This window comes from Dipodomys merriami, unplaced genomic scaffold (genome assembly GCF_024711535.1).
Source record: "Dipodomys merriami isolate MVZ:Mamm:240054 unplaced genomic scaffold, mDipMer1.0.p SCAF_37, whole genome shotgun sequence".
Classification (NCBI taxonomy): domain Eukaryota; kingdom Metazoa; phylum Chordata; class Mammalia; order Rodentia; family Heteromyidae; genus Dipodomys; species Dipodomys merriami.
In genome coordinates this window covers 864524-878139 of record NW_027205270.1, presented here as the reverse complement: position 1 = coordinate 878139, position 13616 = coordinate 864524, and the positions used below count along the sequence as shown (strand labels likewise).

The 13616-nt window shown below is 52.5% G+C and overlaps 1 protein-coding gene across 21 annotated transcripts in view; it reads right to left on the bottom strand.

The window, feature by feature from the left end:
* The window catches only part of Dysf (dysferlin), a 209299-nt gene that overhangs the window by 105367 nt on the left and 90316 nt on the right, over positions 1-13616 (bottom strand). For 20 of the 21 annotated variants that reach the window (XM_069988937.1, XM_069988942.1, XM_069988940.1 and 17 more), the window contains 6 exons: positions 13082-13206; positions 10898-11004; positions 5515-5707; positions 3723-3878; positions 608-739; positions 349-515 (listed from right to left, as the gene is read on the bottom strand). In XM_069988937.1, the coding sequence (XP_069845038.1) occupies positions 349-515; positions 608-739; positions 3723-3878; positions 5515-5707; positions 10898-11004; positions 13082-13206 (880 nt within the window). The remainder of the gene's footprint in view (positions 1-348; positions 516-607; positions 740-3722; positions 3879-5514; positions 5708-10897; positions 11005-13081; positions 13207-13616) is intronic. The other variant, XM_069988939.1, reaches the window with a different exon arrangement.

Genomic DNA, 13616 nt, shown 5'->3' with positions numbered 1-13616 from the left:
CAGTATAAATCTGGGAAGGGCTGAGAGAAAGGACCACCTAGGGGTGAATAAGCCGCCAGGAACACAAAGGGTCGCCCGTGCAGGGTGCAAGGGTCTTAGTCATGGTATCATGGAAGACCAGTCCACATCACTGGGAACAAAATTCAAGGGAGGCCTAATAATGAAGGACTCTCTGAGTGTTAAGAGTGCTCCAGAAAGCATGCTGCCTAGTGAACCCCAGTTAAGTCCAAGTGGCAGTTTCCATTGCCAGTGCATGTGTAGGCAGAGGGACTGACAGAGCAGAGGTTTTCAGAGAAAGGGCCAGGGCAGAGAAAGTGGTCACTGGTGGCAGCCTTGCCCGTGACTCACGTCTTCTCTGGACACACGAACCAATCTCCTGCCCAGGCCCATCCAGCCGAGGGACGGAAGCTGTCCTTGGGTAGCTTGATCTTGCCCGTGACATCAGAAAACTTGGGGTATGTGAGGCCCGTTGTGCCCCAGTTTCCAACCAAGGCCAGCTTGGTCTGGTTCTCATACTGTAGGGTGAGGAGAAGTGAGGGAGAAGTGAGAAGCTCCAGGCGGGCAGGGAGTGATGAAGGGGTCAAAGGTGGGCTTGGCAAGCACTCACCGTTTCAGCGAAGACAGAGAGCTTCCCCTCAGCAAACTGGTTGAACTCCTTCTCATCCACAGAGAGCCCAAACCAGAGCTTGACTCGTATCTGCACTGGCATTCTGGCTCCAGGCACTGCCTCCATTGGATACTGGATGTCAGAAAAGCACATAAACCCAGCCTAACCAAAACCTGGGCTTACCAGTCCAAAACCCCATCCATGAGCCCTCTGCAGATAGGGCCATGTATAGACCAGAATCCCTCCTCTCCCCGCTCTTACCATTGCATTTCCATTCTCTTCTAGAACCTGTTCAGTGATACTTTGGGCTTCAGTAGAAATGGTTATCTGCTCTGTCCAATATGGTGGCCTCAAGCCCTAGGTGGCCACTGACCACTTAAAATGTGGCAGTGTGACTGAGGAACTGAACTCTTCTTAGTTTTATTTGATTAATTTAAATGTAAATATCTATATATGACTTCCATATTGGACAACACCATGCTAGAATTTGTCTCTAAAGGAGAAACCATGATACAGATCTAGAAGAGAAAGAAATGCAAACCACTTCATTTCATTCTCAGCATATTATATTTTGTCTAGACACTAGTAGATCATCTAATACCCCTATGTTTTCAAGTGCTTATCAGCCTGATAACCACTATTGTTTCAACCGCTTTTTATCCTGAAATGTTCAGAGGTGCTGCCAAAATGAAATGACCACAACAACCCAACATTTTAAAAAATAATAATTCTCTACAATTAAATCCATCCATTTGACTGAAAACAAAGATCAGATGTGGCCTAAAGAAGTGAAGTGTCTCACTCTTAGAATAACACACTGGCCCCCAGAGGCGGTAACACCTAAATTGCCCAGATCTGGTGTGCAGAAGCTCCCCAGGAGGGGACAGGGAGCTGAGGGTAAGGAGAAGCAAATTTGAGTGGGTTCAGAAAAGGAAAGTGAGGTACCATAGTAAGAGGTGCAAAGCTGATGAGGAAGGAGTGGACTCCTGGAGGAAGACAGGAAAGGTTTAGGAGGTGCCAGTCATTTCCCAGGTCTTCTTTTGGTTCCTCCTGGGTGTTCCTTAAGGAACACCCCCCTCATCCCATGTGACACTCCTTGAAAGTGCCCCCCATGGAAGTTCACTTCAGCTGTCCTCTCCACGAGATGGTTAGCTGCCTTCTCCCCCCACCCCCAAGCCACCAGCCCCAGACATGGCAGGAATGCCTGACCCCACCCCCCTCTTCCTCATCCACCCCAATCTCTCCCTGCCCTCCCCCAGACGGGGCCAGCCTGCCTGACCCAAAATAGCAACAGCAAATAAAGAAATGTCTAGTTTGGGGCTTCTCTCCTTTTCTGCTGGTGCTCATTTTTTCCAACTTTGGTTTAAGTTAAGAAACACCAATGTTTTCTTGGTCTCTACTTGCTGCCAACATTTTTGTAGAGCTTGCTCAGGCGCTCCTGGCGGGGCTCATAAACTCAGTGGGGAAGACTTCGAGAAACAATTCTATATCTTTTTTTGCTTTGGAGTCAGGGGAATATTTCAGTTTGCATTTCCCTAAGGCTTCAAGGTCAAGAGGTGAGAGCCAGCAAGCAATAGTTGCAATGCAAGACATCCTCACTCCTGTCTGCTCCCACCTCCCTGACCAGCCCATGAGAGGCGGCCGCTCTTTGACGTCTCTTTCCATCCTTATGGGAAGAGGTTACACTTTGGAGGGAGATTTGTGGTCAGGATTTAAGGTTAGAGTCCCACAGGGGACGTCCCCTGGATAGCAGGTGAGCAGGTGAGATAAAGAAGTCTGCTGGCCAACATACACAGATGCTGGGGGTGGGGAGGAAGTGGAGGCGAGGTCCTGCATGCAAATATATCCTCAGTTCATTCCTGGTCTTCAGGTAGCCTCCAATGATAGCACTTGGAGGGCAAAGAGGTCCCAAAAGAAAGATGAGAGAAATTGGAAAACAAAATAATATACTTTGAGCACTTAGTTCAAGACCCTTACCTGTGTTATCTAATTCAGTTCTCAAAGCCTATGAAGTAGGAAGCTCCACCCCCATTTTACAGGTAAGAAGAGAGCAGGTAGTTCAAAAAGGTTAGGCAACCCGTCCAAGGCCACAGAGTTCCAGCCAGCCCTGGAAACCTCTCCATGCAGGCTGTGCTGCTGAAACCTGCCCTCTCCACCCCATCCCAGGGGACAACAAAATGGGCTGGCCAGGTAGGAATGGGTCGACCAGCAGTCAACAAAAGGCTCTGTCTAGATGGCTGGAGACTAAGTTTGGCCAGGAATGACTTCCTGGAAGAAATGAGATGGGAGTGGAGATGCAGAGAAAGAGAAGATTAGAGCAAAGAGGCTTTGGGGAGACGGAACAGGCTGGGATGGAACAGCTTTCAGGAAGGAAGCTTCCCATCAGCCTAAGTAGCTGTGTCATCTTCACACTATGTTCCCAACACTTTGGTCACAGCCCTGACCAAAGAAGCCCTGGCTTCATGTCCCCATATTAACCCAGAGAGGAGAAGGAGGGTTCCCTCCTCCAACCACTCACTTTTACATAGCCTCACTCCAAGTCTCGTCAACCCCAGTGGAGAAGTCGGAGAGGAAGCAGGGAAGGTATGGGAGGAGGAGAGTGGGGAGAAGAGGTGGATACTGGGTAGGACCAGGGACAAGAGTACTTGCTCTCAGCCCTCTGAGGATGGGTCCAAGTCACAGGCACAAGTAGCCCTGACCCCAGACCCCAGTCTTCCCAACAGGAAGCTTAATCATGGCTCCAGTTGGGGATCAGTGCGCTGGGACAGATGTAAATGACTAATCTATGTCAGGACTGTTAACGGCTGGGGACTAGTCCTCCCTACAAGGGACCCACCCTGATGGACGGGTCTCAGATACCACCCTACCCTGCTCCTGCAGATGACCTGGGGCCACACATTTATTTCTAGCACCATGATTCCAACTCCAACCTGCTAACCTTGGGAACTGTGTGTGTGGAGTCTGGCTGGAGACTGCATGGATAGAATAACTACTTTTCCTCTATCCAAAGACCCCCGTCCCCTTCCGAGACCAGAACTCAGGATTTCTACAACAGGTCCAGAACTGGAAGAAATAGAAGATAGGCCTTGCACGAGAAAATATGATCATAACTCACTTTTAGAAAGATTGTCTGCAGCTTCCCACAATTCCGGCCACAATAGTTGGCACCACGCCGGGAGAAGATGATTTCATGAGCGGGTATCCGCTGGTAGGCCACACGCTTGTCTCCCTGCAGCATCCATATGATGATGTCCGGCAGGCTGTTCTGGGGCTAGAGAGGATGGCAGTCAGGGGGCAACAGTGACATGTCCATGGCCACACCTCATAGTGACTCTGACTCAGAAGCTGCAAGATCTCACCTTCTGAGACTTCCATCCACATACTCACACACTGCCTACTTGCCTACTCCTGGCCCCTCCCCTTGGCTGCATGGGTGTCTGAGCCCCCAAAGGAGAAGATTAGAGAGAGAGAGAGAAAGAGAGAGAGAGAGAGAGAGAGAGAGAGAGAGAGAGAGAGAGAGAGAGAGAGAGAGAGAGAGAAAAGCTTGCCAAAACTTACTGAGTGAGCATGGGATTCTGGGAAAAGACTGTATGCCTGAACACAAGGGTTTGGTTCATAAGTCCCCTCTACTCAGTAAATGTTACCAGGGGCAAACATTCCACTTAACATGCCAGCCCCTAAGGTCCTTTCCAGAGGCCTTCCCAAAGGACCTTAAGTTTTCCTCCTGGTAAGAGCAGTGCCTTAGGGTCCAGGGACTCTGAAAAATGTAGACAAGCCCAGGACACAACTCCAAGGCCTCTGAGCCCTCGGGGATATAGCAGTGAGTGGCAGCTGCTTCTACTGTACACGCTGGAGAAAGGCTGTTTGGGGACACATCTTCCACCCAACCGTGTTGTTGGACCCACACCTCCAGGTCATTCACTGATGCATGGCAGTACCCACTTGACAAGAAAGAAAGTTTAGGCTTAGAGAGGGAAGGAACCAACTTAATTTTTCCTGACCCTCAACTATTATACCGAGGCCTTGCAAACTGAGGAGCCCAAAGCAGCAGCAGCCCCTGAGAGCCCAGGCCTGGGGTTAAGAACACTGAACATTATGATGCATATACATGTGTGAGTGGTACTCTTTCAGTCCCATTACAGTCATCACCCTGTTTGGCCCTATCTCTTCCCAGCCGTAGTACCTGGGCTAAGGGATCAAAAAAATCAGTCTAGGGCAAAATTATAGAGGTAGCCAGAGACAAATTTGAGGATGTCTCCTGTAACTGTGAGGGGTTCGTGTGCAGCTGAGACACATGAGCAAATGGCCATATGCCTGTAGCCCTATACAGAGAGTATACATGGCCCATCACCCTTTTTGAGTACCCCCACACACACCTCTATCTGCAACCTGCTCTGCATCCTACTGAGGACAGCCTTCCTTCCTGCCTGCACCTGTTTCCTGGGGGTCCCAGGTGGCTCTGGTGAGAGTGGGCAGAAGCTGCCTCTGTGAATAGACCTTTCTCCTTATTCTGAACCAACCTGTAGCCTGTGACCCACAGGAATCCAGGAGATCAGAAAACACAAGCTTGGAAGAAGCGGGCTTGTAGCCAGGCCTTTACTGTGCAGGAATGAAGTGCCCAGAGGAAGCTGTTCCCAGCATGGGACCTGGATTCTGGTTCCAGCACTGGCTATAACATTCCTTGATGGGCTAGGTACACTTATTGAGCACCTTCTATATGCCAGGTTCTGTGTTAGGCCCCATTATTCCCTCAATCCTCTTTCTTCCTTCTGCAAATGAGGATACTAAGGCTCATCCATCAGTAGGCCCTGGGTGGAGTCATGGTCCAGACAATACCCACATGCCTTCTAGTTCTGATTTTCCAGGCAACAGGAGGGAAAGGAAGGCAGGCACCATCAAGTTATTACCTCTTCTGCCAGGGCACGGAGCCTCAGGAGCCAGTCCTCAGCCTGTTCTAGGATCACAGGGAGCTCACTGTGGCTGAGCTTCAAGGCCAGGGCAGCCTCTGTGATCTGGCTCAGGTGACGGGTACGTAGCCGGAACAAGTACTGGTCCAGGTGGGTAGCAGAAGGTATCGCATGGACATCACCCAGGGGCTGGCTATGAAACACAATTGCAGTTTGCCTGATGAGCAGGGCCCTCCACACACCCACGGGTGCCGGCACACACATATGCATGTGCACACACAGCACAGCCTGCCTGGGCATGGGCCCCACACCCTCAGCCTACCTGCTGGGTGCCTTTGCTAGCCTGATCCCCATGCCCAGTCTTCTCCATGTGATAAGCTCCATCCATCCCATCGCCTCTAGGCAGCCTTCCCTGACCACAGGGCCCTCACACATGCTTCCCACTCTGAAGGCCCTTTTATTCTGGGGCCCCCTTTGGAAACTCATCCTAAACCTCCAACCTGATGAGTTCTTCTGCAAAGGTGTCCCTCTTTCTCCCCCGCAACTCACTGCAAGCTCTCAAAAGAAGGCCCAGCAGCTCCCTCTCTTCCTGTATCCTGTATCCTGTACCATCCTGGAGCAGAGGCCCTGGGCTCAATTGCCCAACACTGAAACAAATTCAGTCTGTGCTATGTGCGCACTTTCTCTGAGAAGGAAATTTACAGACCCCTGATGAGCCGCTGCAGCCCCCTCAATGGGGAGGCCAGCAGCCAGTAAGACAGATGCATGCACCCAGGCAGCCCCACAGCACCCCTCCCGGAATCCATTGCTTTGGAGGGCCTTGAAGAGGAGGTAGGGGCTACATGCAGACCTGAAATCACAACTGTGAGCCCCAGATGAGGAGTTCGTTTGGAGGTAAGAACTCCCATCCATCCTTCAGGAGCTCCCTAAAAGCCTTTTCTTCAAATGGCTGTCCTTCACCATTCCAGGTCCGGGGCCCTCCACAAGCAAAGGTCCTGCAGGATGCGGTATCTTGCTGCCCCCCTCCAGGACCCCCTCCTAACTGTCTCTGATTGAGCTGCTGGGGGCCACCCCGCCCCCCAGGCTAGCGGAGCCCTCCGCTCGCCAACAGGACATTAGTCAAACCCACTCAGTCAGGTCTGCTCGCACTACTTGCACCCCCCTGCTTCTCACCCCCCCAACTCCCCTCCCCGCAGCGTCTCGACTCCCGGCTCCCGGCTGATTTATTTTTCTGCCAATTTCCCCGAGCTATGCAGAACCAATTACCGCCGGAGCGCAGCGGCACCGCTGCCGCCAGATACTCCACTCTGGCAGGCCCTCGGCGCACTACATTTTTCCTGTTATTTTTTTTAATTGAATTTTTAGGGTGGGGGGAGCAGTACGTGAACTCCATCTCGGGGAAACTTAAGCCCCGGGGCCTGTCTCAGGTCACGTACTGCACACCCTGTAGTAATATAATATTTACTGCCCCGAGGGTGCCGCGGACAGCCGCCCCAGGCCGGCAGCAGGCAGCCTGCGGGGCTTGCGAAGCTGAGGCTGTGGTGGGTGAGGGGGGTCTGGGCGGACTGGAGCCTGAGGGCCGGGTGGGAAGGGGTGGAGAGGGCGGGGAGCTGGGCCAACTGGGGTGATTTATGCACCCCAGCCTGGTTGGGAAGCTGGGAGGGACCAGGATGTAGACCACCAAAAGGAGATTTTCATGGAGACACAAGCTAAAGCCAAGACTTCCCAAAATACAGCCAGGACCTGTGAGTGCCTCTGGCAGTATTTCTCAGCCTTCCCCTCTCCCCTCCCCCACGCACACACCAGGAGAGCTCAAGACAAGGGTTCAGAAACATGGGGAGACTAGGTGATGCTGAGCTCCCAGCCCTCCTGTATATCCTTAGCTGACTTGGAAACCTGGTGGGCCATATAGGCCGGGAACTGAGGCCTGGCTGCTCACCAAGTTGCTGCCTAGCCCTGTGGCACCAAGCAGGTGACTACTGGGGGGCAGCCACCAGGCAGGGAGAGCCTCTGGCCTGACACATGAACTGGTTTCAGGTGGTTGATTTCAGTCTTTGTTAGCAGCAGCTGTGCTGGGCCTGTGCTGAGCTGGAGGCTGGGTCCAGAGATGAGACCCAGCTCCGCTTATCTCCAGGAGAGAAACAGAAGTGGCTGTCCATGATCCCACGGGGCAGCCTGAGAGTCAGGAGTCCTTCCTGGAAGAAGTAGCCCCAAGCTGTACCTGCAGAGCTGGCAGAAGTTAGTCAGGCTCAGGACAGACCGGTGTGTGCACAGATGCAAATGCACAGAGGCAAGGGGCGCATGTGTGGAATGAAGTGGGGTGGGGTGAGGAGAGTCAGTCAGTACAACCATCTAGAAAGGAATGGGGGTGTGTGAGGCAGGTAGTAGGGAAGAGAAGGCTGGTCTACAGGAAGTGAGCTGAGACTCACAGTGGGAGCAGTCCAGGACTGAAGTGGAGGCCCAGGTTAGGGAGACAGTGTGGATATTAAAGGGAGGGAGTTGGAGAGGAAGGAGGATGAAGGAAGGACATAGGAGAGACAGATACCCAACAAGTCTGAGAAAGGAAGAGGCAGCGCCGTGCCTCTTTCCATTGTGGGCTCTGGGGTTGCTAGCTATAGGCAGAGACGAAAGGCAGGAGATGAAACCTGCCCAGGGTTCACGCAGCCCAGGGAAGAGCCCATATGCGCTGACAAGGCAGCGCATGGAGCGGTCCAACAGGACCTAGAAATCAGAGTTGACAGCTGGGTTGGAAGAGCAGAGTGGATGTCATTGGCCATGGGGAAGATGAGCTAGAAAAAACGGCTTGGGCGTGAACAAGGGAAGACACTGATGCCAGAGCTATAGCAGAGCTGGCAGGAAGAACAGGTGAGCAGCCATGGTCAGCCTTGGTATCATCCATTGTGGAGACTCTCAGGGCCACAGTTGGGGTGAGGGACTCCCTTCCTCTTGCTGGGGTCCCAGGCTGCTCCAGGCCTCAGGTAGTACCTGAAGGAATCAGTTCTGATGCCTGGAATTCCTCTCTTGGAGTTTCATCTGAGTATTCCCTCAAGAGAACCCAGCTTCCCCCCAGGATGGGACCAAAGCCCCTGAGAGGCTGGGGCAACCTTCTTCTCCCAGGATAGTGACTCAAAGGACCACGTTGGACAGAAGTGATTTTACCCAGTTGCTCAGAGCAGAGAACTGAGGAGGGCACTGAGGACATCCCAGGGCCAGATCCCACCTATCTGCAATGTTCCAGGTACCACACACCTGCCAAGGTCCAACCCACACATGAGTCACAAGCTGTGGTATGGGGAAAACCTGTACTCTGCTCACCCACTGCCCGAGAGCCTGTGCCAGATGGGCAACAGCCAGTCACTCTGCAGGCGTGGCCTAGCATACAGGGGCAATCTGAGAATGCACCTCACAGCTACAGCTCCCAGTACTGACTGTGCTCCTGTGCGTGCTTCTAGCCCCACCTGTCCTGCAACCTCCAGACCACAGGGTCAGCTTTCTCACAGATACCCTGCTCTCAAGTATGACTCCTGATCTCTCCCAGCCCACTTCCTCTCCTACAGACCCCTCAGAGACTGGCCTTAACTACTCCTCCGCTAGCCTGGCCAGAACAAGGTGGCCATTCTAGGCCTTTCTTTGGTCCCTAGTTCCAACCCATCATCAAGTTTTCCCATGGGAGAGCATTAGACCAAGGAAGTTCTGCTACCTACGTGATATGTGACTCTGGGCATGTTGATCGACCTCTCTGTGCCTGTTTTCTCATTTGTAAAACGAGGATGATTCTACTTCTACCTCATAATTAAATAGCTTCATGATGAGTTAATACACATAAAGTTCTTAGGACAGTGCCTGGTACAATATGTTGTTGGCATAATACATCCTGAAGTGTCTATGATGGTCTTTGCACCGTTGACTTAGCTGCCTTTGTCCCAAGTCACCTGCACAACCAATGTTGAGTCTATTTGCCAGGCCTCCTAGTACCTGTCGCCTCACATCACCAATGCAGCATCAAACCCAGGGTTGCATTGCCCCTCCACAGCGCCCGGCCTAAGCTCTGCTTGGCATAGCCCCCAAGGCTTGTCCCCTGGGCATCAGCTTCCCTCTCCTTCTGCCTGGGCAATGCCCTCTTTGAAGGCCAACCCTCTTCTCCTCTAAGTTCCCATCAGCCATCCTTCCCTCCTCCTCTGCCCAAGAAACTTCCCTGGATTCCATTTGTTGGGAGTATTACACCTGAACTCATGTATTATACCTGTGAACTCACATCTGCCTCTAATTCCGAGCACACTTTGCTTTGTGTGCTGGATTTGTGCACCCGTCACCCTCTAGAGGGCTGATGTTGTACCCTCATCAGTAAGCCTGGCGCTGCCAGGCTTTGAGTAGGCTTTGGGAATGGCCTGTCTACAGCCCCACCACTGGGGATCGAGAGTGAGGGAGACAGGTCCTTGGGGAACATTTGATCACAATGCACTTCCGAACTAACTGCAGCATGAAGGGCTGGAAGGGGGCTGTGTCTGGCAGCATGGGTACTCATTTCTCAGCAGGAAGGCATTTCTTTCTCTGCTCTGTTCAATGGGGCTCTCTAGCCAGACTGACAGAGGGAGTGATGAGAGGCAGAAGAAGGCAGAGAATGCATTTGCATATATTCACACTTAATCCCCTAGAAAGCAGAGTTCTTATTAAGTCCATGTAACAATGGAGAAACCGAGGTCCATGGAAGGGAAGCTATGTAAATCCACAAAGCTGGTGAACAGGGCTAGTACCTAAGACTTGGCATTTCATCTTAACAATAATTACAGTTCCCATTGATTAAACCCTTCCTAAGGTCCCAGCACTTCATTACATATTCTAAAGTAGTTACTCCTCAGGCCAAGTGGAAGTTCAAAGCTCCCTCTAGAAGTGCCTCTCCAGACCCACTCAGCGCTGGAAGAGATGCTCAGATGAGCCCCCCTGCTGGGCCTCTGCACCCCCATTTTCCATCACCCCGAGGACCTCCTTTTCCTGAAATTGACCATCAGCCACGTCAATTGAAGACTAAGCAGAAAGCATGGTTCCTGACATGACTTTGGGGAAGGAGGGGCGCTACCTACCCCCACCTCCAGTCAGCTTCTCCTGGAGATTCCATCAGGGAAATAAGACGTTGGGGATCAGAGACACAATGCTCCCCATTCAGGTGAGCGGGGCTGCGCAGGCCCGCAGCTGCCGCTGCTGCAGGGAGATTTATGACCTGCTCTAAATGTCACCTTTTCAACTCCCTGCGCTGGCTCCACCACCTTTGGACTCAGCCCGGGCTGGACTGCTGGCCAAGCGTGGCTGGGAGACGTGCTGCCGCTCACTGCCACACACGAACACTCGCAGGGAAGCAGCCCCATGGGCGCCAGGTACCCCCTACCTGCAGTCTGCAATGAGCTCATCCATCAGCTGAGCCACTAGAGAGTCTGTGTCCTCCGTGGAACCCTGTGCCTTCAAGGCCAGGTGGACCTGCTCCAAGCCAGCTTCCTGTGGAATGGGCAGGCCAAGGTCAGGAGTGCCACCAGGATGCAGAAGGTTAAACCCTGGCCATAACCAACACACACACACACACACACACACACACACACACACACACACACACACACACACACACACACACACACACACACACACACACACACACACACCTGTTGCCACAGCCCAATCCATTAAAAAAAAATGAGCAGCTAGAGACATAGTCCAGAGCCAGCCAACAAGCACTGACCTGGTTCAAAAACCTTCCAGGGCTCCCCACACCCAAATTCCCAAGCCTGGCACTTGAGCGTCATATCTGAGCATAAGGAATTCATAAGCTATGTGCCAGCTCCACCAGAAGCTGAAGGCATCCTGTCACCTACCAGCTTCAAGCCAGAACTGACTCCCCACAGGTGAACACAGCTGAGTGGCCCTTCCTGAGCCTGTTGTTGCTCCTCATGGGACCCCCTCTCCTTTCCAGGTTTTACCACACATCTAGGCTCAGGCCAAATGTACCTACACCACCACCACAGCCACTCAGACTTCCTCATCCTGACTGCTCTTTCACTCAGCTGCATCTAGCCTCCTTTACTGAACCCCTACCCAGCCCCCTCCTTGGACCTCAACCCTGTCCCTCAGTCCCCCAGGACCCTTCTTCCTGTCCATCAGCTTTTCTGAGCAGGTGATACATATACCACAGTGGGGCTTCTAGTCTAGAAACAGACCCTACCAAGGAAACATGGACCCTGCTCCCTTGGAGTCTGTAATCTTGTAAAATAACAAGTGGCCCAGAAGACAGACCGAACTTGCCCAGCTCTGACTCCCGTTCTCAGGCCCTGAGTGTTTGCTGGTCTTCTCCCTGCTGCAGAGCTCCAGGTCTAGAGGCAGCCAAGGACTACAAAGGCCCCACCTGGGCCTGAATTCCTTCCAGCCACTCCGACTCCTCCTTTTCCCTTCCTTTTCCATGTCTTTTGAACCATGCTTATCCACAGACTTCTCCAGGCCATTCATCTCCCTTTCCTCAACCTGTTGCATTTTTCTGGCTTTATCAGAATAGCTACCCTTGCCTTCTCCACTTTCCCACATGCCAGTCAATTCAGGAAGGAGAGCACACACACACACACACACACACACACACACACACACACACACACACACACACACACACACACACACACACACACAAACACACACACACACTTCATAGAAGTGCCTGGAAGCCACCACCTGGACCATCAGCTTCCCACCTCCCTTGACCTTTACACACATTCTTGTGACTCTCTTGTACTCACTGGCTGAGCATCAGACCTGTACATGGAGATGAATCTCTAGAAGCCTCTCAAACACAACTCACCACCCACCCTTGCACCCTCTGCTTTTCTCCCCAGCTCCCCAGAGTCATTTCAGCCACCAGAGTCACTTCTCACAGACCTTCCAAGATCCAATGGGCCACCAAGGCCTAAAAGCTGAAGTCTTGCAGTCCCCCTCAAAGGTCATCTCCTCCTCAGGCCATGTCACCCTCCTGGGCCCCTGCGATGGGGGCCTGGCTAAGCCCTCACCCACCTGTGTTCCCCCACTGCACATGGATCCCTTGCTGTTCCCATGCTACTTTCCTGATGCTCCTTCCTCCACACCACACCTCTCTCCCTTGACACCTCAAGTCTCACCTGGAGAGCTCTGGGTAAACAGGGCAGGAAAGCCTTCTGTGGACTTATTCAGTGCTTACTTCCAGCTGACTTCTAGATGGAAATCTCTTGTATGCAGTTAAGAGTAAAAAGAAATCTACTATTCATCCCAGGCACTGTCCTGAAGTTCCAGGTGAGTGTCTCTCTGTCTCTGTCTCATCTCTGTCTCTCTCTGTCTCTATCCCTCTGTATCTGTCTCTCTCTCTATCTCTCTCTCACTGCATCTGTTAGGGGCTCCCCAGTGCTCTCCTCACCCCTCTTCTGGCCAGTAAATAGGACACAGAACACAGAGGACACCAGCCCATAAAAGCCACTGGACAAGGCTACCTATCAAGTGTACATGTGGGCAGCAGGTCTGCAAACACCCACAGAAAAGCAGAGGTTGGGGGTCTCTTGCCACTCACCAACCGGTCAGCAATCCTGAGCAGCTGGTTTCGAGTCTCAATCCTATGGCTGATGTCCTCCCAGTAGGAGGACAGCACCACAACTGGCTTCACATTGCCCCAGGGTAAGTAGTAATAGTGGCATCCTGTGTGGAGAGAGGGGCCTGGTTACTGGGCAAGGGAAGAGAACCTGATCCCCAGCAAGGGAAGAGGGTATGGGGTGAGGGGAGAAGGGCCTGGTTACTGGGAAGGAGCTGAGGGTTGGCAGGCAAAGTACTACAGAGCCCAGGCCCCTGGTCACTCAGACATGGAGCTAGCCAAGATGGGAAAGGGGCTGAGGGTGGAGGCAGACTAGTGCCTTCTTCTCTTTCCCACCTTAGAACCTCTGGGCAGATGTGGTATCATCTGTACTGTTCAGTGTCCACACAGAATGGGGAACACTGGGACACTTCAGTGCATAGAAAGAGAGAGGGTAATAGAATGACCCATAAATCAAGACCATAGTCCCCAATGACTCTAAGCCACCATGTAATGACCCAGATGAATCAAGATGACT